Source organism: Telmatherina bonti, assembly GCF_933228915.1.
Source record: "Telmatherina bonti genome assembly, chromosome: 5".
NCBI lineage: Eukaryota > Metazoa > Chordata > Actinopteri > Atheriniformes > Telmatherinidae > Telmatherina > Telmatherina bonti.
Window position 1 is genome coordinate 35,976,025 of NC_136623.1, and position 25,231 is coordinate 36,001,255.

General features: G+C 40.6%; 1 protein-coding gene across 2 annotated transcripts in view; it reads right to left on the reverse strand.

Moving 5' to 3' along the window:
• The window catches only part of tgfbr2b (transforming growth factor beta receptor 2b), a 41,614-nt gene that overhangs the window by 13,728 nt on the left and 2,655 nt on the right, over nt 1–25,231 (reverse strand). Inside the window, exons 2-6 of one of the 2 annotated variants that reach the window (XM_079240713.1) lie at nt 19,069–19,210; nt 16,451–16,647; nt 691–980; nt 350–598; nt 66–179 (exon numbers count right to left, since the gene is read on the reverse strand). In XM_079240713.1, coding sequence (XP_079096839.1) covers nt 66–179; nt 350–598; nt 691–980; nt 16,451–16,647; nt 19,069–19,210 — 992 coding nt within the window. Of the gene's footprint in view, nt 1–65; nt 180–349; nt 599–690; nt 981–16,450; nt 16,648–19,064; nt 19,211–25,231 lie in introns of both variants that reach the window. The other variant, XM_079240714.1, reaches the window with a different exon arrangement.

The window sequence follows — 25,231 nt, forward strand, 5'->3', positions numbered from 1 at the left end:
GATATGCTTCTGTTTTGGGAAGGTGTTTTTCACCGGAGAAGGTGGAGGAAAGGCTTCAGTCTTACCTTCGGGCGACCACAGGGGAGGTGGTCGCTGTGGAGATGTGCGACACCCCTCGCTAAAGAGCTGCTCAACACCTGCAGTTCCTCCCAGTTGAGCACGTTTCGTGTCAGGTACTCCTGTGGTGTAGACGTATAATGAGCTGAAAGTTACTATTATCCTTTAACATCTTTATTCCCACTGGTTCCGTTGGCGCTCCAGTGGTATGCTTTGTCACCGTACGGTGGTAATGAGGTTATATATACCAAACAGATCCTCTCAGAACAGGAAAGCAGTACACTGCTCTCACCTGAAGGTTTCCTCTGGGGTGGAACGCAGTTATGAGCCAGTACTGTTTCTCCACCTTCCTCTCCTCAGCGGTCAGGAAGTGCAGGATGTTCTCGTGTTTCAGGTCTGTGTTAGAGAAGATGTCCTTCTCGTTCTTCCAGGAAGCATACTCCTCATAGGGGAAAATCTTCACAGCCACCGTTTCAAACTGATCCGAGGTTGTCTGCTTTAGTTTAGCCTTGTACACCTGAGCAAAGCGACCCTTTCCGACCTGCACACCATCACATGGACCAGATGGATCATTTGAGTTAAAAGCAGAGCAGCTCCTTAGATTAAGTCTGATATGATGATATTCATGCCTACCAGCAGATCGAGGTCTATTGGCAGTGGCTCGTTGTTGTGGTTCAGGTTGTTGGCATGAGTTGAGCTGCTGTCTGACCCATTGTCATCCCCTATAATGGCACAGGCATCACTGCAGTCCAGCCCACTGGCAATCGGCTTGCACTTCTTAATACCACTCTCCCATTCTTGATTGAGCTGGTGTCGCCGATGCGTTCGGCACCAATAGAACATTCCAATAACTATAATCCCCATCACCAGCAGGGGCAGCATGCTAATGAGGATCACAGACGCCAGAGGGGATGGATCCACAACTGGGAAAATGACAGAGAAAACAAAATCATGACAAGCTGTAGGAAGTTTAAACATGTGTAACAACATTTATGGGTTTATCTGTCCGTTAACTCAACAGCCTTTTGAGACATTGGTAACCTATAAAGAGCTTTATATGACCCCTTAAATAGTTAAATAGACTTAGTTGAGAACACAAAACAATTTATATACACTCACAATGCTTTGTTTATGTAACTGTTTTGGCTGGAAGCACCAAAAAAATGACTTTTTTCTAGATGTTGAAGCTTACTGAATATTAGAGCTGAATTCAGTGATCGTAACACATGGCTGTTAAAAACTTAGAGGAAATCCCTGTTTGGTGGGATCAACTTAAAAAGTCATAAGCTTCAGCTGTCGTTTGTTACTCGTTTGGCCACGTACAGAATGCACACTGCATTCTCCTTATGATGTGGTGGAACTGGAGATTCTCATCATGATGTGCAGCAGCTGAATGATGCTTCATGTCAATTGTGAGAAAAATCTCTGAGGGATTTTTCCACCTAGCATTAATGCAGCTCTGGAGTCCAACCTGGTTATAGCAAGGTGGACCTAGTCAGATTTCTTTTTCCATGAAAACCTGTGCATATGTAAGAGATCAACAGATCTCAAGTAAACTAAACTCAAAGTAAAGACACAGGGACTTCCCATTTAAAAGCTAAACTACTCTGAGGTAATACATCACATTAAGACTCACTTTGAGCTGTGCGGTGAGCTTGGTGAAGGACATGCATCACTGTAAAGTTTGGCTTTACTGGGAGCAGCTGCAGGAAATGTTGAGTTGTTCCAAGATATTAAAATGTTATGCTGATTAGCGTTTACTGTTTTTGTACAAATCTACATGTGAACATCTCTTTCCCCTTATGTCATTATAGAAACTATCAGAGTGCTACAACGCACAAAAATACACAACATTCCTGAAATTAAAACCATGCCCTAAAGTGATGAGGACCAAGATCGCACCATTTCAGAAAGGTTATTAAAAACAAAGGTTGTGGGAAGGTTGAGAAATAAAGGAGGGTGTCGGGGGAGTATGCTGCCATGTTTGTGCACAGAGCAACCCTGGTTTTCTTCCAGTGCTTTTACAATAGCAGTCCAACAGCAAGTCCATAGCAATGAAGCCATTCCTAAACCTGCGCTAGGAAAACATTTTCCCCCACTTCACAATGTAGTACGAATCCTACAATACTACACATAAAGTACATTTAAACATATCAGTCTGCGTGTTTCCACATGTGATCCCAGAAGAGAAAGGCTTCTAAACCTGGTAAATATGTCTGGACGCTACCAACAAAGCTAGTGTTTAAAGCCTCATGAGCTGGAGCAATAACTCCACCCTGGCAGTCTGGAGAGAATGGTAGCCAACCCTCAGAGCTGCAGCGACGGGGAGAGAACAGTTGAAAGCCTGTTTGCATCGGCCCGTTCTGGTCTGGGCTGCGCCGGCTGGGCATCTTTTCAAAGAGTGTCTCATTCGGTCTCTCAGGGGAATGTTACCCGTCTGAGCAAAACGGCCATTTTGACTGGACGGAGACGAACCTACGACTGACCAGTGAAGAACTGGTACCGTACTACATCTAATTTGCAGGAAGATTTTCCAACCGCATGGCGCCATGAAGACTCAAACAAAAATATCAACCAATAAGATGGAAAAGTAATTAATCAGTTAATTATACTGAAACTGAAATTTCACATAAATGTAAACTTCTGATTAAATATTTAACAAGTGCTGATCAGGATGTTTTTCTTGCTTTAAAATAAAGTGATAGACTAAATTACTAAAGATGAACCAACAGTTTAATTAAGTTTGTTTACATGGTGGAAATTCATGACATGTTAAGGTATATCATAAAAAACTACATGCTTTAATCGCCACAGTATAAACAAACTATAAAACTCTGAGGTCAATACATAAAAATTCACAAATCACATACATTTGCACATCTTATGATGTGTAGGCAGTTGGTTTTGTTAATAACACACTGTTTCCAAGTGAGATAAGTGTAGACCAGGGGTGTCCAGAGCTGCTGTCCTGAGGGTACTAAATGTACTAAATATTGTGTCCACTATGATATGAAGTATGATGCCAGCACCGAGTGTTGAAATTCAGAACAAAACAGAATACACTGCATCATTTCCCTGTGTTTAAACTTTCTCATACAAGACTTGGGGTCTGTCAAAAGATTAACTTCCTTGGTCATTTGTTAAGATATTATATGAGTCATGATGATGATAATGATGGTACATGCAGACAACTTTGTATATGGACAGGAAAACACCATTACACTTAAGTGTAGGTTTTGCTTTACGAAAGTGTTTTTGTTTAAAGCTTATTTTACACCACTTTATCTTACATGATGTGTGAGAAGAAGAGGTGAAGGGAGGGTAAGGATAGGAATGTGGAACGGGACTGACTAGGTAAAAAAAAAAAAAAAACAACTAAAGAACATTGGATTACCCTAACTTTTTATTTATTTGAACCCAAAATAGCACGTGACATAAGTAATAAACATATTTGGAGGATGAAGGTAAGCTAACCTGTGTAGTAGCATGTTATCTAAAAGTCACGGCTGGTTTTAACCGCAGTGCCAGAATATCTGTATTCCAGCCTCATTAATGACTTGACTCACAAGGTTTTAAGTTGTCTTATCAGCAAGTTTTACTACTGCTGTCACATCAAATAAATCTAAAATGGATGGATAAAGAACATCCTCTGCTTGTGTTTGTGTGGTAGTCGATTTGCAAGAGGACAGAGCCATATGTCTTTCTGAGATTACTCCTGGCAAAACCTCTAATGCAATGAATCAGAAGCATTAAACACACAAGCCCCCCCCCCCCCCCCCCCCCCCCCCCCCCCGTCCAACAACACTGCCCGGCACTCAGACTCTTCTGTTCACATTGCACATTTCAGTACATGAGTGTTTGCTTTTTAAGGGTTTTAAGATTGCTTGGAGGTTTTAAGGGTTCCAAGTTTAATTCCTTGTTGTCTCACGGCCATGTTGAGAGTGTAAATGTAAAGGCAGTTTAAGTGTGTGTAGGTGCGGTACAAACACAGCCAATCATTCAATGCTTGTACAAACTGGTTGTAGGATTACTGTTGCCTTTTCCAAGAAGGATACCAGTGTTTCCTGAACATTTCACACGTAGCTCATATGAATTGAAGGATTTTTGCCTCAGGCTTGTAATCACTCTCATTATTAGCATGTTTGCCTGTAAAAGGATATAAATGCTAGGACTTTGAATCTTGCCATGTCTGACTCATACTCTTAATCCTCAAACCAGTTGTTAGAAGCTGGTAGGATGTTTAAGAGGAACTTTTTACCTTTTAGGCAAAATTATTTCATGGCTGAAACAGGTGATGGGTGAATAGATGGCAGTCATTTTAAACAGGCTTTAAACAGACTGCTTCCATGTCAGATTATCCATCAGTTCCATATACCTGCATTTTCTTCACTGAAAAAAAAAGTATATATGTAAAAAAAAAGTATCTAAAAAAAAGTATATATAAAAGTATATGTAAAAGTATATATATATATATATATATATATATATATATATATATATATATATATATATATATATATATATATATATATATATATATATATATATATATACATACATATATATACATATATATACATATATATATATATATATATATATATATATATATATATATATATGTATGCATCTGGAGGCAGCTGATGGGTGCCGGCGGGCTAAGCGGCATGCGGCTTCGGCCGTTGCCGAGGCAAAAACTCGGGCATGGGAGGAGTTCGGCGAGGCCATGGAGAAAGACTTATATATATATATATATATATATATATATATTATATATATATATATATATATATATATATATATATATATATATATATATATATATATATATATACATATATATATATATATATATATATATACATATATACATATATATATATATATATATATATATATATACATATATATATATATATATATACATATATACATATATATATATCCTCGAAGCCGTCCGGAAGTCTTTCTCCATGGCCTCGCCGAACTCCTCCCATGCCCGAGTTTTTGCCTCGGCAACGGCCGAAGCCGCATGCCGCTTAGCCCGCCGGTACCCATCAGCTGCCTCCAGAGTCCCACAGGCCAAGAAGGCCCGATAGGACTCCTTCTTCAGCTTGACGGCATCCCTCACTGCTGGTGTCCACCAACGAGTCCTGGGATTACCGCCACAACAGGCACCAACGACCTTGCAGCCACAGCTCCGGCTGGCCGCCTCAGCAATAGAGGCACGGAACACAGCCCATTCAGACTCAATGTATATGCATATATATATATATATATATATATATATATATATATATATATATATATATATATATATATATATATATGTGTGTGTGTGTGTGTGTGTGTGTGTGTACATACACAGAATAGCTCAGAAAAAAGCTGCTTGTAGGCAACAGCTGAAGATTTGCACATGCAGGTCTTCTTCACAACACAATGGTTTCCATGTTGACTTAATGCACCGGGACGTTTTATACAATGAGGAGAAGTTCCACCTTGAGTTTTTGTTCATGATCTCTCACCATCTATTCTTGGACCCTTTTATTCTGGATGTTTATGAATGTTTTGTTTAAAAGAAATGCATGTTTGGCTTGCATGCTTCACAAGCCTATGGGCAGCCTAAAGTAAAACACTGACATGTTTTTTATTTGTTTGCATTTTGACTTTTGTGCTACTTATACAACCCAACATTGTCATCAGGAGTCACTCATGATTCATCAAGTGACATAAACGTCTGGCCGATAGCAGCCTGCAAACTGTACACACCCCATTATCATCACATCCAACGGAGTAGATGCTAAAAATGTGTCTGTTCGGCCTGATAGAGTCTGATGGAAATGACTGCAAATCAGGAGAAGTGTTGGGCTGGGTTCAGTGGGTGCTGGTGGAAATGGACTATAACCCCAAATTGGACTAAATGCTACTAAATGAATCAGTCAATGAATGAATCAATGGATGTTATGTAATGTATAAACACAAACAATCAAAAGCTAATAATCACAAAAGGAACCACAACAAAAAAAGACAAATGTTACTATGTAGACAACATTCCTAAATCCTGCTGCTTTTTTTTAAATTTTTTTTTTTATATCATTTTATTCTTATTAACAATACTAAAACTGACCACCATGGTGAAGAATGTGTCTGTTTCATTCATGAAGTTGTCCTGCAGAAGAAGTCTTTTTCTTTTGAGTATTTTCTTTTTCTTTCACTTTGATTTGCAGCTGACACTTCACTGTTTTAGGTCTTTGTTGAAGCTCACAGCATGGTTTGGTTAACTGTTAATTCCTCCATGCAGGAAATACGAATTGCATCACAAAAAGAACAAAAATAGAAAGGAATTAAAAAAAGCACACAATATTTACAGTCCCATGGCTCCTAAAATACATGCAGCGGAAAGTCCCCATGTTGTTTATGGTAGTTTAAGAGCATGATGTTCCATCAGAGTCAGCTGGCTGAAAATGGAACCACAACATCGGCCAGTCAACCATCCAAATATTCCCTTTTGTTTGGGTGATGTTTGTAGGGCAATGTGTAGAAATCCCCAAAAATAAAGTGGAGTTTGGCCAGTTATACATGTGTTAGATGAAACGGTAAACAAAGTGCTTAAAGATTATTTTCAGAACCTTCACTCCAACCAGTGGCAATATTAATACCATGCTCAAGTTTCAGGTCGAATTCCAGCACAGTCTTCTACTTCTTGCTAATCTTATCGATCTCAGATCAGTGTGAACCTCTCTGGTATTTTACATGAGAGACTCTGCCTCTCTGAAATTCTCATATTACGACCTGCTGCCAATTAACCTGATTAGCAGTCAAATACTCCTCCAATTGTTTTTACTTTTCCAGCCTTTAGCTGCTCAAGTTCCAACGTTTTAGAGACACTTTGCTGCCAGTCGGAATAAAAATGAGCTCGTTTCCCATGAAATGCTTATATTTCTCAGTTTTTGCATTTATTGTTTGTTTTTCTACTGGGAATAAAATATAGATTTATGAAATTTGCAAATAATTGAACTCTGTTGTTTTTTACATTTTACAAAACAAGTAATTTTTTTTAGCTCTAAATGCACATTTTATAAATAGTGCTTGTAATGTCGGTCTGGTGTTTGGATGGAATCTGCACCAGCTACGTCTAAACCTGTTTTATGAACACAAACTGTGTTGGATGTGAAAAGTGATGCATTATGTGTACTTTTCTTTGGCAACAACTTTGTGATAGTTGTTTTTCATTTTTTAACATTTTCCTGGTACCCCGGCTTCCTCCCACCGTCCAAAGACATGCATGTTAGTTTAATAGGTTACTCTAGGAGAATGAATGAATGATGATTTTTTTTTAGCATTTATAAATCCTTTCCTGATCCAACTATATTACATTAAACCTGTATTTAATTTTTATATGACTATGCTGGTAACCAGAGTTCAGACCTAAACAGAAAAAGGATAAAACAATTCATCCAGCTACATTTAGCTGTAACATTAGACGGCCATTAGTCATAAATTAGTCATAAATAAGTGAATGCAGCTTTAACATAACTAGTAATATGTTTTGCAGCTGCTGCATCATGACAGACCTTTTTGTTCAGTATATCAACATGAAAGAGAAAGTTATTTTTCATCTTTCAAAATGTAGATTAAACCCAACTAAAAGTTTATAAATATCTGCGTTTATCCCAGCTGGTATCATGTCAGGGCATCGTGTGGAGGAATCCAGCCACAGCGAGGCTGGGAACACTTAGTGAAAGTCGGTTTCATGCTCACTATTTACTTGTTATGGTAACAACGCGATCTTTTCATCCCAGGCTGCTTCATAGAGATGCTTTATGTTTCTCCAGCAAAACATTACCTTCCTTCTCTTTGTTCTGCTCCTCTATCTATCCCTCTTCTACTTCTGAAGGTCTGCTGGAGCCATTTTCCTACAAAGCAGTCAGCTGTGTTCTGGAATGACTGATGTACTCAGTGATGAGTAGTTCAGATTCCACAGCTGACTGTAAAAGTATGAGCAAAAAAATCCCATCTTGGAACATCGAAAGATCCATTTTTATAGTTCTTCTTCCTCTCTTCCTCTTTGTGGGCTGAATCAATATTGATTTAATTATTTTTCCCCAGTTCTTATTTATCATCAGAATAAAAACAGCCCGCTCGCATCAAAAATTCCTTTTTCATGCCAAGACAAAGATGATGTTCATCATAAGCAACGCAAAAATAAGCCATGAAATGCCTTGGAAGGGATCATCTGTGTGGAAAAAACACTGACTACACAAGAATATATCAGTTCTACCTTCATCTCGTTGCTTCCACTTCAGAGTGCCTGCAAACATGTAACCCTGATCTTCACAGCTGTAAACACATCGCTAAAACAAGTTAGTTACTGTGACAAGACAGTGTTTACTACCACCCCCTCCCTTCCTGCTGCACACAGCTCACCAGCTTTGAAACAAATGTAACGGATGGCGTCTGAAAGGAGAGATGAGTCATTTCTGATCAGAAACAACTGCTGGTTCAGAGATGATGAGATGTCCTGGCCTGGACGATGATTATCTTTGACCAGTTTCAAAACTGTCAAAGAATCTCATTATGGTTGCGACAATAAATACGTAGTTTATAGAACTTCTTGTCGTCTCCAAAAGAAACGAGACATGAATATCTGGAGTGTGTGTTGCCCCTTTCACTGACAGAGAGATTCTGTAAGAAAGTCCTCCGGTCTGCCCAGAAGTTGCGCACATACGATAAGCACACTCTGCACACACAGTCTCCAAAAATCACAGATATAACTTCTTAGGAAAGACTTAACCTACCGTATTTTCACGACCATAAGGCGCACCGTACTAAAAGGAGCAGTCTCAGTTATGTGCGCCCTTTCTGTATTTAACACATACATAAGGCGCACCTGACCATAGGGCGCGGGTTTTATATACCGGTACAATCCACGCCCACACTTCCCCCTTACATACAAGTATGCCTTTTTAAAAATAGAGCGGGAGCAAAACCGAGTTTGGTTGTGCTTTATTTAAGTATTGATTACAAAGTACTAACATTTTGTAATCATCAATCAACCATCAATGGGCGTGGGGATGGTAAAACACACGGATAAAACAAGCACACAAGTGTGCGTATTTAACAATAGACCAGGACCAAAACTGAGTTTGGTACTCACATTTTTTTTTACCGGTAATCGTCATCAGTCAAACCCATCAAAGTCCTCATCCTCTGTTTCTGAATTGAACAGCTGCGCTAAATCTCCAGCAAACATGCGAGCTTCACTTTCTTCACTGTCAGAGTCACTTTCCGTGCCGTGCGGCTCCTCGGAAATGATGCCGGCTTTAGCGAAAGCGTGGACAACATTGCCAGCAGACACGTTGTTTCCCAAGCGTCTTTCCTCCAACTCGGGCCACCTCGCCTTATGTCCACGGAAACTCAGCTGCGTCTTCTTTACCTGTCGGAGATCGTTTTCCATCTTCCTCCACTTGCGAACCATCGATTCATTAATCTTAAATTCTCTCTCGGCTGCTCGATTTCCACGTTGCTTGGCGTAGTTGATGGCCTTCAGTTTAAACTGTGCTTCATAAGCGTGTCTTTTTGCCATTTTCAGGGTTGTTAGAAAAAGGTGTTCTGCATAACGCACATACCTGTTCTTTTATATGTGATCAACGCCCACACTTCACCCTTTAACGTTCTCATGGTGTTCTCTGCTACGTCCGATTACACCATCAACAACAACAACAACATGCACACAAAGGGCACACTGCACTATAGGGCGCGCCGCACATTTTGAAGAAAATCTAAGACTTTTATGTGCGCCTTATGGTCGTGAAAATACGGTAAGTACATTACTTGTTTGTTTTATTTAGTTTAAGTGCACAAAACTTTTCAAAACCTAGATCTTCTTGAGGATCTAAAATATGTGAAGAACTAAATACAGTTAATTTGGTCATCAGGTGTTCAGATCCAATGAGGAAGCAGTCTGTGGACGGGCTTTCCCATATCTGGAGCAAAGAGGTGGTTAAAATGCTCCTGGGGAGCAGAGCATTGGGCAGGGGGTAGATGAGACCCACCAGAAGTTCCTCAATGTTCTGGATGCTGTTGAACTGTCTTGTTCAACAACAGGGAAGGTGGTCCTACTCTTCAAAACGGGGGGACTGAAGGGCGTGTGTTCAACAACAGGGGCTCATACCTGTCTGCATCCCTGCTAAGGCCTGGAGAGGAGCGTCCATTGGCCAGTGAAGCTTGGACTGAGGAGGAGCAGTGTTGTTTTCATCCAGGTCATAGAAAACTTCACCAGTTCTAGACTTTTAGCAGGATCCTGGAGGATGCATGTGAGCCGAACCAAAAATAATTTATATAAATCTATTAGCTACAGAAAATACATAGATACTGACTAGATCATCTACTGTTATCTGATATGATGAAAATCCTAAAAATCCTCAAACAGTCTTTGTGATGTTGGAGTACACTATCACTGTACTCCAAAATTTATCTAACATGATAAAAACTGAAGCGAAAACAGAACATTTGCTTGGTTTTATTTATGTGGTGACTAATTTGTCGGTGGGCAATGACTTCCTGCAGCAGTCTCACAAGATATATAATTGTTTTGCTCTTTGTAAAATAGATGTGAAGCATCAGGGCTGAGAATGAGTCATTTTTAAGACAATGTTGGCAGACTTGGTTAACTAAAATGTTGTTTGTCTGTTTCTAACTTTGCCTAACACTTTGATCCAGTGTGTTAGGATGGTTAAAAAAAAAACAAGCTGAGTCAACCTGAAAATGTAAGGCTGCAAGCTTCAAAGCCCTTCTGAGTAAACTTAACTAAGCGGTTCTGCCTTGGTCCCTGTCAAATCCAGATGGATCCACTAGGAAAGACCAACAAGGCGACTCCTGTCGGAGAGATCAGGAACAGTAGCTGAAGATGTTATCGATCACTCTGCATGCATCCTTGATGGAATGAGGCTTGTTCAGAGACTGAAAGGTGCAAGACTTGCATGAAGGAGGAAAGAGTATGTGAATAGATGTGGTCTTTATTGTACACAGGAAAGACCAAACATTGCTACGGCTATTTTTCCACCCTCAGCGGAAGAACATTGCCCTGAGACAAATGTTGCACAGTGGGAAAAAAAAGTTTTTTAAGAAATACAAACAGCAAAACTGCCTTGATTAGATTCAGTTTGGACCTGTGGAAGCTGTCAGAAAACCAGAAGAAGCTTTGACACAAACAGGTATTTGCAGCCTGTGGAGAGACGTGGTTTCGTCTGAGAGAAAAAGACTGGAAGGTTGTAGAGGAGCTGAAGTCTTTCATAAAAGGAGACAGACACCTGCATGCTCCTACACGCTAGAAGCATTTCTGCAGGACAGAAAGCCTTTAAAACTACAGTTTGAAGAGTCTGTGCACCTCTGTATTCATTAGACAGATACAAACCATTTAAAATGAAAGCTATCAAACTAGCCATTAAAACTTTTACCAAACATGACCTCATAAACGATGAGCATGGAGGAGAATATGCACCAGAACCATGAATCTAATTTCTTGTAGGGAGTGGTGAACTTCATGTGCCAAAGCTACCACTTAGGACCAGTTATCATACCAAAGTATCAGCTATAGACATGTGGCTTTTAAAAATTTGTTTCTAGATTTTCCACCGTAAGTGGTACTGATAAGTGAAATTTTGGAGCTTGGCCCATGTCCTTTTGTGTGATCCGTTAGTTTGGCTGAAGCCTGGTGGAAACATGTCTTGACTGGACGCGGCTGAGTATTCTGTTCTTATCAGCTCTAACAAGACAATTTTGTCAAATTATCTGTCAAACATCACACTTTTCCCTGCTGATTAACTCTTCTCAGGCTACTCACTGAATTCTCTTTCTATTTCTGTAAAAACTTTAGGTTGGCCACACATCAGATTCTTACCACTGACAATCAGCATGGGGGAGCCTGAGGCAACAAACCACATGTAACATACAAATACAATTGAAAGCACATCCCGGGAATGTAACATGGGGGAAGAACAATGCCAGGCATTTGTGGAAGAACAAGCCATGGCAGCAGTCCAGCAACCAAACAAGCACTTCCTGCTGCATGTGCCTTCAGAGAGAGGAAGGAACCACAACCCTTACCCACAGAGGTGTAGACTGATAGAAACACAGATATATTGTGATTTACACCAATTACTGTTCACATCCCAAACAGAACTCCTGATTTTGATCATTTAAGTTTTAATGGTTCCACGGATCGCCATGTTTCAGAACATATGCATGTATCTCATCATGCAGCCTTGACAGAGCTGAATCACAGCTCAGAGACATCGTGTAAAATAGACTGCTTTTCTATTGAAAGATGGCGCACGACCATAACTTGGAAGTATGTACACCCCAAAATATTCAGACGTATGAATCTGTGTGTAAGCTTCTTTCTGTGCAATCCCTACGCTTTTGGTGCCCTTCCTCTCTGGTCATGTTTTATTGTCAATGTTGAAGCCAAGCAGACATGGACCCAACTGCAGAAATGGGAGGCAGGTAAGCAGAAGAGGTGCTGAGAATCCTATTTAATGAACAGAACTGACCATGAAAAGCAACAAACACAATGAACTGGTGAGTACAAACAGAAACAGAGGAATTAATTCACAGAAAACACAACACACAGGTTGAATGGATGAGCTATATGCACCCAGGTGAACTAACAAACAGAGAACAAGGCTAAACAGGAAACACAAGAAAAACTACAAAATAAGAGAGGAAACCAGAACTGACAAAATAACCACACTATAACATTTATACCGAGGGAAGATATGTTCTGCCCCCCTTCTTGTCGAACAAAGTAATATTCCAGCTTTTGGTCTCCATGGTTGAAGTGAAATATGCCACACACCCCCAGCAGATAGCGCAGATTGACAAACTACATACGTGGTCATACGTGAAGCACCTGGTAAGGATTTGTTGAGTTCGTGCAAGAAGATGCTCGGGTATTTTGATGTTTAATGACGCTGTCATGTAGTTATGAAACCTTAAAAGTGGTCAGAACCTTGGATGTGAATCCAAAATGTAAATGATTGAATACTGAGGCTGTTAAATAACAAGTTCAATCACAATACATCAATTCAGTGGATAAAGACTCTGTTGTGATCCTGTTCCTTGGTGGGCGTGTCTGGCATCCTAACACCTGATCTTCATCTTGGCAATCAGCTGCAGCACTATTTAAGATCCGCCCGGCCTGCTGTTCATCGCCAGAATCTTTCAGTCCTGCGGTACAACTCTCGGCCTGAAAGATTCTTCCCTGTGTGTAGTCCTGATCGATAACCTGTGTGTTTTTTCCCGTCAGAGATCCTGCCTGTTTGCCCGATTGCTGTCCTGCCGCTTGCCTGCCTGCCTGCCCGCCTGCCTGCCTGCCTGCCTGCCTGCCTGCCTGCCCGCCTGCCTGCCTGCCTGCCCGCCTGCCTGCCTGCCTGCCTGCCTGCCTGCCTGCCTGCCTGCCCGCCTGCCTGCCTGCCTGCCCGCCTGCCTGCCTGCCTGCCTGCCTGCCTGCCTGCCTGCCTGCCCGCCTCTCTATCCGCTGGGTTTGCCTCCCCGCTTGTCTGCCTGCCTGCCTGCCTGCCTGCCCGCCTGCCTGCCTGCCCGCCTCTCTATCCGCTGGGTTTGCCTCCCCGCTTGTCTGCCTGCCGACTGAACCTGTTTTCCGCATCCACCTGGGAAGGAATCAAGGATCAGAAGGAAGCAAATAAATTATTGTTGAAACTCCAAGCCGAGTCCGCATGTGAATTCTCCGCACTTGACGTCAACCTAACAGACTCAGTTGAGGATTCGATTTATCTTATAAATGATTACCGTTTCCATGTTTGATACTTTCAGTTTGGATTGATGCGACTGCAACATGTAAGGGATAAAACTTAGAATTTCCGGGTACTGTACTCTGAAAGCACAGTAAATGAAGCTCCCTGGATTGGTTTTTAGCTGGGTGGAGACTTGAAAACTGTCTATGCTGAGCTGTGATTCATCATTTGGCCATCCTGCTGCACATCAGCTGCAGCATGTGTGTGAAATACTTCAAACATATAGTTCAGTGAGAGGGATGGGAGGAAGAAAACTCTAATATGTTGTTATAACACTGTAACTTAGAAGGAATAAAACAGAGACTAGCTCACCACAGAGGTGTTCTGTGTCTATTGGGCCTGTTCACCATGTGTTGGAGATGTTTCTGATTTGAGTTAAACACAGACAGGAAACCAGTGTGGTTGGACTACACCCCCCCCCCCCCCCCCCCCCTTCCCTCCACATACACACACACACACACACACACACACACACACAAACACACATATTTGGAGGCTGAGACAGAGACCTAGTTATTCTTCTCAGTGCCGTAAAGGCACTCCGAACCCAGCTGCACGTATATGACCACAACGAGGATTCCCCAAAATGTTGTTTACACATCATTCGATCGCTGTATTTCCACTTCCTGTTTATAATAATGGTGCATTCTGTCGTATTTCCATAATACAGCAGAACCCAAATAAGACCCTGAAAAAGTTCCCAGTTAGGTGTAAACATTTGAATAGATTTTACATGGCGGGACACACACAGATTTCCATGTCAGAGGTTTGAATGAAGGTCATAGAAGTGGAGCAAAAAGGAAAGACAGAGAAGACAGTACAGAGGATTGATTATCTACAATGATGGATAAAAAAAAAAAATATTTACAGTGAAAAATGAGGAAGGAGAGCAGATGTTCTGCTCCAGCAAGTCGTTGATTTTACAGTTGATACCTGATATGCAACAACAGCTGTGTAAACACAGCTTATCTTCGCTTCTTTAACTGACTATGACCATGATTTGTTTATTTGCTTGAGAAGTGGAATACTACCCAAGAAAAGATGAGAGAAAAAAAACACGTTTATCAACAAATTATAGGAAAAGCTGCTGGAAATGTATGAGTTGCATGTTTTAACTGCACACTGAAAACGGTAAAGGTAACCTACTGCTCCGGTATCTACCACTTTGAATATACTATATTTACCATCCAGATGTGTTAGGAAGCTTGTAGGTGTGTTTAAAAAAATTAACTGTGGATATTTTTTAAAAATCTTTAGTAGGAATAAATATTTTTGTGTTTTGTGGTGAAACAACACAGATAAAGTGGGGGAGTTTCTTAAGATCATCGAACCGAAACATTGCTGGTCATTTAACCTTTCAGGCCTGTGTATATGTTGTAGGTGTGGAAATTTGCAAACCCATAATGAAATGAGTATATCTCTGCAACCACAAGGCTTATTTGAATACTTTCAGAGTCATGATAAAGGAACACTTGTGAGATTTTATAAGACATGTAAATATCAGTATGCACTGCCAGTCAAAAGTTTGGAGAGGCCAGCTGAGAGATATAATCCCTCCTGCATCTCCTGGATCCTCCCTGGGGTATCCTTCCACAGGGGAATGCCAGGAACACCTCACCAGGGAGGTCCAGGAGGCATCCTGACCAGATGCCCGAGCCACCTCAACTTGTTCCTTTCGATGAGGAGGAGCAGCGGCTCTACTCTGATCTCCTCCTGGATGACCGAGCTCCTCGCCCTATCTCTAAGGGAGAGCCCGGCCACCCTGCGGAGGAATCTCTTTTCACCTGCTTGTTTTCACAATCTCATTCTTTCAGTCACTACGGACAGCTTGTGACCATCGGTGAGAGTCGAAACGTAGATCAACTGGCACATCAATAGGTTCGCCTTCTGGCTCAGCTCCTTCTTCACCTCAACAGACTGATGCAGAAACTACATCACTGCAGACGCCGCAGTGATCCACCTGTCAATCTCACATTTCATCCTTCCCTCGCTCATATATATGTCCGGGGTTACTGTACTCCTCCAGTTTGACCAGAACCTTATTACCGACCCAGAGAGGACACTCCACCCTTTTCCAGCTGAGGACATGGTCTCAGATTTGGAAGTGCTGATTTTCTTCTCAGCTTCACGCTTGTTTGCAACACGTTTGAGCGAGAGCTGGAGATCAAATGAAGCCAACAGAACCACATCATCTGCAACGAGCACAGACCTGATCCTGGGCCACTAAACCGGATTCTCTCAACACGTCAGCTGTGCCTTGAAATTCTGTCTATAAAAGTTATGAACAGAATCAGCGATAAAGGGCAGCCATGAAACTTTGGAGCAAAATAACTCCTAACTTATTTGAATATTTAGGCTTTTTTCCGTGAGAATATGACCAGAGATCAGCAGGTTAAACGAGTTTCCTTCGTTTTCTTTCACATATTAAATTGCTCTGAATCACAATCGCATTGTGGTCCATTTATATAATATTAAAAAGCTATATGATATTAATATAATATCATATTTTGATCACACTTGTAATTTACACCTCTCTTAACAACGTACACAAGAGCATGTTGATTTAATGTACTCACTGTCCTCAGTGGAGAAGATGAGGTTTTCATTACACAGTTCGCTTGAGCAGGAGCAGAAGTGTGCCATCCCAGTTGTTGAGTTCCTCTGCTTCATCACACAGGTGGAGCTGTTGTAGTCATCCAGCATAACACCGTATAGTGGTGTGAATGGGTTGTGGCACAGAGTTTCAATAGTGAAGCTGCTTTCATTTTTTCTCCTGAGAAACAAGACAGAGTTGAGCAGAATTACAATATTTTTGCACGCTGAACCATAAATTTTATCTAACCAACAAAATACAATAAAAACTAATGTTAATGTATAAAAATAAACATAAAAACTTATACATTTAAGCTATTCAACTGAGCTTGATGAATTTAAGGTGCATGATAACTCTTCTGTTAGAGGGGATGTTCTGGGGAGACGGTTGCCAACGCTGCCTGTAGATGAAGGCTGCAGTGCAGTCTGTTAGTGTGTGCTCTCTGTGCTCCTTCCAGAGAGAAGGAACGTAAACAGTTTGTGTCCAGGGTGTGTTTGATCCTTGGAGATACCGCTGGCTTTCTCGTGAAGTTGACCAGCATATATTTCAGTCCGGAAAGGAAAGAGGGGGAGGGGGATAATGTGGTCCCATTCATCCCAATCACCTTGTCTCATGTTGAGAGGTTGGAAACTGGGTTGGAGTTTCCTCAATCAATTCAGGTCATATCTGGAAGGCCAGAGTTGTTTAGTTACGATCAGCAGCTATGAATCTGAGGAAGTGGACATGACTTGTGGAGCACCTCAGGCGTCAGTATTTGAGTCTCTACTGTTCAACTTGTTTGTGCTCCTTTTGGGTCAAATACTTTAGAACATTAATTATCAGAGTTATGTGGACAATATACAGCTTTATGTGTCTTTGTCACCAGATGACTGCAGTCCTACACACTTACTGTACCAGTGTTTGGAGCAAATAAACACCTAGATGAGAGAAATGTTTCTACAATTAAAGGAAGACAAAATTGAGATTCTTCTGTTTGGTAGCAAGAGAAGAGGGTCATCGTTGGTAAACACCTGGAAACTCAGACTCTTAAAATCACCGACCAGGTCTGTAACCTTGGAGACTCAGATAGACTCAGATGTGACTTTCAGCAGTCACATCAAAGCTTCACTGAGAAGCTTTTAACCATCAGAAACATCAACAGAATGGAAAGTTTATCCTCCCAGAAAGACCAGTAGAAACTCCTCCATCATTCATCTCCAGTAGACTGGAACCATTTTATAACAGGACTTCCCAGTTATACCAGTAGACTGAATTACTGGAACCATCATATAACAGGACTTCCCAATAAAACCAGTAGACTGGATTACTGGAACCGTCTTATAACAGGACTTCCCAGTTAAACCAGTAGACTAGATTACTGGAACCGTCTTATAACAGGACTTCCCAGTAAAACCAGTAGACTGGATTACTGGAACCGTCATATAACAGGACTTCCCAGTAAAACCAGTAGACTAGATTACTGGAACCGTCTTATAACAGGACTTCCCAGTAAAACCAGTAGACTGGATTACTGGAACCGTCATATAACAGGACTTCCCAGTAAAACCAGTAGACTGGATTACTGGAATGGTCTTTTAACAGGACTTCCTAAAAAGAGCATTAAACATCTACAGCTTATCCAGATGTCGCTGAAAGAGGTTTAACTAGGACTAAGAGATCTGAATACATTACACCAGTTTCAATATCTTTACACTGGTTTCCAGTATATACTGGTTTCCAGTCATTCACAAGATTTTAAACTACTGCTGATTGTTTACAGAATCCCAGAATGGTTCAGGCCCAGAATGCATCTGTGTTACGTTCAGAGCATGTAAACTAAGCAGTTCTCTTAGATCCAGGCTCATGTCAACTAGTCCAGATCAGAGACCATACCAGGGACCAGGCCGGAAACTAGACCAGAGTCCAGATCAGAGACCAGATCAGAGTCCAGACCAGAGGCAAGACCAGAGACCAGGCCAGATCAGACGAGAGTCCAGACCACAGTCCATACCAGAGTCCAGACCAGAGTCCATATCAGTGATCAGACCACAGTCCAGATCAGAGACCAGATTAGAGATCAGACCAGAGACTGGATCAGAAACCAAACCAGAGACCAGACCAGAATCTAGACAAGAGTCTACATCAGAGACCAGACCAGAGACCAGACCAGAGTCCAGACCAGAGTCCAGATGAGGAGGAATGTTTCCAATATCTTGTGAAATCTTTATTATCAGGAATTAAAATGGTTTGGAAAGAAAGTTGGTTCAACCTGCTTCTGGCAAGGTGAACCTGATAAAGAGTGAAGTAAAACCTGTTAATGATAAGTAAAATAATAAGTAAAACCTGTTAATGATAAGTAAAATAAAAGTAAAATAATAAGTAAAATAATAAGTAAAACCTGTTAATGATAAGTAAAATAAAAGTAAAATAATAAGTAAAACCTGTTAATGATAAGTAAAATAAAAGTGAAATAATAAGTAAAACCTGTTAATGATAAGTAAAATAAAAGTAAAATAATGAGTAAAACTTGTTAATGATAAGCAAAATAAAAGTAAAATAATAAGTAAAACCTGTTAAGTCAGACGAGAGCGATGAAGGCCGTTTTGGCCGTCGGGTACCTACCAGATGGAGACACAGACCTCTGTGTTATTGGCACAGATGGAGTTGATGGAGCAGTTGGTCGTGCAGGTTCCTGCACCGCTGCAGTTTGAAGCCTCCACGTCACAGAACTTACAGAGATGATTCAGCTGGGAGAAGGGTAAACCTGCAGAGCACACACACACATACACACACACACACATACACACACACACACACACATTTTGAGTCACCACTAGTCCAACCTTCATCACCACACCACAAAGTGTAATGAACATATTATTAATATCATTGTTCCGTATTGATGAACCTCTGGTTTGGGACTTAACACGATGACCAAGAGCAGCAGTTTCAGATGTATTACTAGCAGGTCTACATCTAAATGTTTTAAAAAAGGTTCAGAAATGTGTGTGATCACATCACAGATGTGAAACACTCAGGACAACACAAGGTCAGTCCATATTTCTCACGTATACATTCACTGGTTGCCGAAGGCAGACATTCTCAAGGTGCTTATAGCTAAAACAGCAACGATTAGACATATAAATGTCATCTTAGAGGACTACACATCATCTGTTTAAAGGAAACCTTTCTAAGTAAGCAACGCGCTTAAATTTTTCAACGCATTTTTTTAAAAAGTTGAGCTGATCAGAAACATGGAATTATTAAATAAAAAGCCAAAGCCACACTAGCATCCATAGTTAAAAGGGCTTTGACGATATGCTTTTGTTCCAATTCAATTTGATTTTTGGGTGCCGATTTGCTTTAAAGTGCGATTCTCACAATTCTTCGATATTACTGATTTTTGCAGACTAAAAACACTTTTGTTGTTTGTCATTTTTCTTGATTTCGATTAGTAAAAAAACAACATGAAACATAGACCATCATTCTGCTGCTATAAAGCCCAAGAAGACAAGTAAAAAGATCAATGAAAACAATAAAAATGACAAAAATTTTATGATGGATTTTGTTTTATTTCGGAAAAAAAAAAAAAAAAAAAAAAAAAAAAAAAAATTTGATTTTAAAATTGTGAAGCAAAAAATCCAGATATTTGATTTGATTCCCCACCCTTAATACTTACAGTAATGCAGCCAGACCTGAACAACCCCCCCGCCAGCAACAATGGAAATAACCGGACACACAGGACCTTAACAGGACTGTAGCTGGGTACATTTTAATGCAGGTTCCTGTCTGACAACTTATGTGGACTTCAGGCTTCCTCAAAATTATGAATTGAAAACATTTTTAATAAGATGTTGATTTGTTCCATTTATTTAATCTGTCCTCAAAGCATTGTGAAGAAAGGGACACTTTTGTTAAAAGACCTACAAGTCCTTGGTGTACTTGTTAACAAAGGCTGAAGTTTCTTTTAGTTTTGCATTTTTTGCTCTTCAGTGGGCAGTTTAAGAAGAACATAGCTGCAGAAGTTAAAAGAGCTTTAAAATAATGCATTTATTCCACACTGTTAATGTTTGTTTTTACATTTATTTATATTTTTCATCCTGTAAGTTGGGATGTGTTTGTGGTGTTCTGACTTTAGTTTATTCAAGAAAGTGTGTATTCTCCTCTGCGTAGTATCAAAAATATGAACAAATACCATCCTTAGTATCGGTATCGAGTTTAAACTTTAGTGTTGTGACAACCCCAGATAATTTAGAAAAAGTACCATGATATATATGTCTTAATATCTCCAGGATTTAAAACTCTAGCAAAGTGTCTGATCTCTTCCTTTATCTGCTGTTTTTTACTGTGCTGGATTATTCCTCTCTTCTCTTCTCCTACCATCTTTTCTACTCATAAAAACTTTCATCATAACCAAAGTTTGATTCCACATCTCATATCGGTGTGATAACTGGGCATATATTACATATCATATATTACGCCACTCACTAAATAAAATGGCAGAGCTCATTTTTATGAAAAGAAATTATGTTAATTTCTTGTTCAATAAGCTTGAAGGAAAAACTGTGGCAGAAGAAACACCCTAAATGCTCCCACTGACTTACTTTTCCAGATTTCTGAATAAAATAACAGCCCTGCTGAAGTTAGATGGCGCGAGCAGATTTACGCCCGTAATTTTCAGCAGCTCGTGTAAGATCACAAAGCTAACGGACGCTTGTGCATAAAGGATTGCTGTTATGTAGGTCATTGTTTCAGCTGCCACAGTGCCGCAAAAGTCATTTATTATACTTGCTGCATTTTTCCGGCTCCAACTCAATATGGCATGAAAACAAAAGTGACCTCAATGAGTCAGAGGAAAGTGGAGGAGGAAAGCATGGACTGACATTAACTGCACTCTTGATGGCTCCTGAAGGGGCTATAATTGAAATGTGAGATCTGTTTGTTCTCCTGATGCAAAAAGAAAAAATGCTGCAGTGACCAGCTTCCATCTGGCAGCCAAACTGATGAATAAGCCTGATAAATACCAAACTGGAAGGAAAGGAAGGAAACTGGACTCATCAGGTTCCATGAAATAACATAAAAATCTTTGTGACAAATATTACTAAAGAATATTTTTTCTTTATAAATAAGCGTGCAAAACTATTGGAAATTATGTACGCCCAATAACAAATCCAATCAAGCAGGTTTCAATCAAGATATACAGAACATCATCTCTGAACACGTCCAGCCTGGAAGCAGATGGTCTCCAGCAGCAGAAGACCACAGCGGGTTCCCTCCTGTCAGTAAGAACAGGAAACTGAGGCTACAATTCACACAGACTCACCAGAACTGGACAATAGAAGATGGAGAAACGTTGCTGGTCTGATGAGTCTCCAGTTCAGCTCCACATTCACATGGTAGGATCAGAATCTGCTGCAAACATCATGACAACATGGATCCATCCTGCCGTCAGGATCAACGCTTCAGGCTGCTGCTGGTGGAATGGTGGGGGGAGGTTTTCTGGTCCCACTTTGGTCCCCTTAGTACCATCATGACATGGTTTAACCAGCACATCCTACCTGAGTCCTGCTGCTGACCATGTCCATCCCTTTCTGAGCACAGTGTAGCATCTTCTGATGGAAACTTCCAGCAGGATGATGCACCATGAAGCTCACATCATCTCCACCATGACGATGAGTTCACTGTCCTCCAACGGCCTCCACAGTCACCAGATCTCAGTCCATACAAAAAAACTGCTAAGAGGATGATCTCCTTCCAAGAGTTTACTTGGTTCCAGTGATCCAATGGGAATGGCTACTGGGATTGTACATTCCAATGGACCATACAATACAACTCATTTTTTCTGTAACAGACCATTTCTCAAACATCCCATCACTGCACCTCATCAATCTACATTATCTGTCAAAAGTTTGGACACGCTTTTCCATTAAAACCAGTAGGGAAGTTTGTCCTAACTTTTGACTGGTAGTACATATAAAATAGAAAATGTTACATCTGTGTTGGACTGCAGCAGACCAGTTCTCCTGTTCCACCATGCTGCTGTGATGATGCAGGATGTGGTCCAGCATGGTGGAACCTGCAAGGTCTTCCCTGAAAGAGACGTTGTCTGGATGGGAGCAGATGTTTCAGCATTGATGGAGCTTCCCAGATGTGGAAGCTGCCCACGCCATCGGCACTAATGCAACCCCATCCCATCAGAGATGCAGGCTGATAACAAGCTGGATGCTCCCTCTCCTCTTTAGTCTGCAGGACACGCCGTCCATGCTGTCCACAGAGAATTTACACTTTGCCTCAGACCATTTTTAAAAAGCTTTGATGCTGAGAAGATGGAAGGGTTTTGGATCCTGTTTACAAGTGGCTTCTTCTCTACATGACAAAGCCTTACTCACGCGTTCATTTTCCTAACCGCTTAGCCCATTTAAGGGTCATGGGGGAGCTGGAGCCTATCCCAGCAGTCATTGGGCGAGAGACAGGGTACACGCTGGACAGGTTGCCAGTCCATCGCAGACAGACCTTTAGGCTTCCTGTGTCCATGCAGAGATTTCTAGCAGAGAATCATGACTGGTTTTAATGCAGCCTGAGAATCCCAAATTCACGAGGATTAAAGTTTTGACTTTCTGCCCTGATCCAAGCGCACAGAGATTCCCCCTGATTATCTGAATCTTCTTATAATATTATGGTGGGATCTTCAAAGTCCACAATTTTATGTTGCGAGACATTTTTCTGAAATAATCCAACAATGAACCTCTGCTAATCTTTACATCTGAGAGACTCTTCCTCGCTGAAATGCTCCTTTCATACCCAGTCAAGACCTTGACCTGCTGCTGACTAAACTAATTAATGCTCAAATGCTTCTCCAGTTGTTCCTGATGTGTACCAGTTACATTCCCATCCATTTTTCCCTCCTGCTTCAGCTTTTTACAGACATGTTGCTGCATCAGATTCAACATGAGCTGACGTTTTCCAAGAAATGGTGAAATTTTTCATATAAACATCTGGTGTGTTGTTTATGTTGGTGGGAATAACATATAAGTTGATGATATCTGCATATCAGTGTATTCTGTTTCTATTTACACTTTACACAGCATCCTGTTGTGTTTGGGAATTGGTTTTGCAGTCATTGTAAGCAGAAGGACCCTGGTTTATCAGGTAAAACCGGAACTGTTTTTGAAAGCAGAATATCAGGGTCTCCTTTTGTTCTAAAATCTCGAGTGTTTAATTCATCTGGATTATTTTAAATACTGAAATATTCAGGCTGCAAAAAGTGAGTTTGTCCACAATTTCTTATCAGAACATGTCACCTTGCAGTTGTTTAGTTATTATTTATTTATTTATAATTTATTTAGTTATTCAGTTAGTTATAGTTGCAGAGATTTCATCAAAAAGATGTTTTTTTTTATTTTAATATAAATATCCATCAGCTCTGTCCTCTAAAGTCTATCCTCCTGTGTCATTTAAACAACAATAACTGAAAACAGAAATGCAAACACAAGTTTATTTTTCTGGATCTACAGAGACAAACTTCCCTCTTGCTTGTTTTTCTAACACACTGAGGAGATGAGTGCACAGTGCTGGGGGTCCACCCTGACAGCAGCTAACAGGAAACCTAGCAAGACCTGGTCAACCTTACAGCTTTTTCTTGAATTTATACACCAGTTAGGATTTCCCAAATGAGCCTTTTGCTTATGGCTGTGTGAGATACGATTATATAACTCCAACACTGGCAAGAAACATTGGTTTCTTTTTCCATTAGCCTTTTTCATTCAAGGCTCTTATTGGAAAACGGCCCCATACATTTCATCCCTATAGAGAGGCTCTATGGATCCTTCTCGTTCCAGTAGCTTAATCACTTTTAAAGTCTCATTTGTTTCCGCAGAGTTCAGGCTTCTCTTTTAACGCTCCAGATACGTTGAACACTCTTCAGCAGCCTCTGCCACTGGAGAGATTGCTGATCTTTTATTGATTTTAAATGTTTAGCATCGGATTTAATTTATTTCTTTGTGTAATTGTTTTAGTTAATCGTCTTGTAGTATTTATACCATTATGTTTTTGATTTCACACTTTTAATATTAATTATATTTTATCCATGCAAAGCTGTCTGATTTTGTTTTAGTATGTTGGATTTGTTTTTATATTTGTTTGATTTTAATTTTTCTATGTTTATGTTTGTGTTGCTGTAAATGAGGGAACCTAAGTGACTAACGAGTTTAAAAGAAAGTTAAATAAATAAATAAAACACAAACCTGATCAAAAACATTCACTAGGTTTAAATCTTTCTGTATAAAGTTTGAGAAACACTTGGTCCAAATCTAATCTTACATAACCTGTCACACATTTCATAAGAGACACTTTTCTGGTCCCAAACAGCACTGAAAATGAAAAAAGTGAAAATATCTGAGTGGAAATAAGAGCACTTCGTCACTCTGGTCTGGTCCCGTCACTGAAATGAGCGGAGACAACTGGCAAGAGGCCGCTCAGGGCTACATAACTGTCACAGCAGGCGGCTCGGCTCTCCCACTCTGCTCCTGAAAGTTATCCTCCCACCTCTCTCAGTCCACTTCTCCCTCTTTACTTGGCTCTAATCCTCTCATTCATCCCTGTCTTCATCTGCCTCCTCTGTAATTCTCCCTCCACTTTCATCCCTCCTTCTCTTTGACCCGAACAGTCCAGCAAAGCGGGAAGGAAGTCGACTTATGTGGTGGAAAAAAATCAAAGGGCGACACCTCCGAGAGGTCAAAGAAGGGGGTGACCTTTCTTTTTCTCTTCTCTCCTCTTCTCTTCTCTT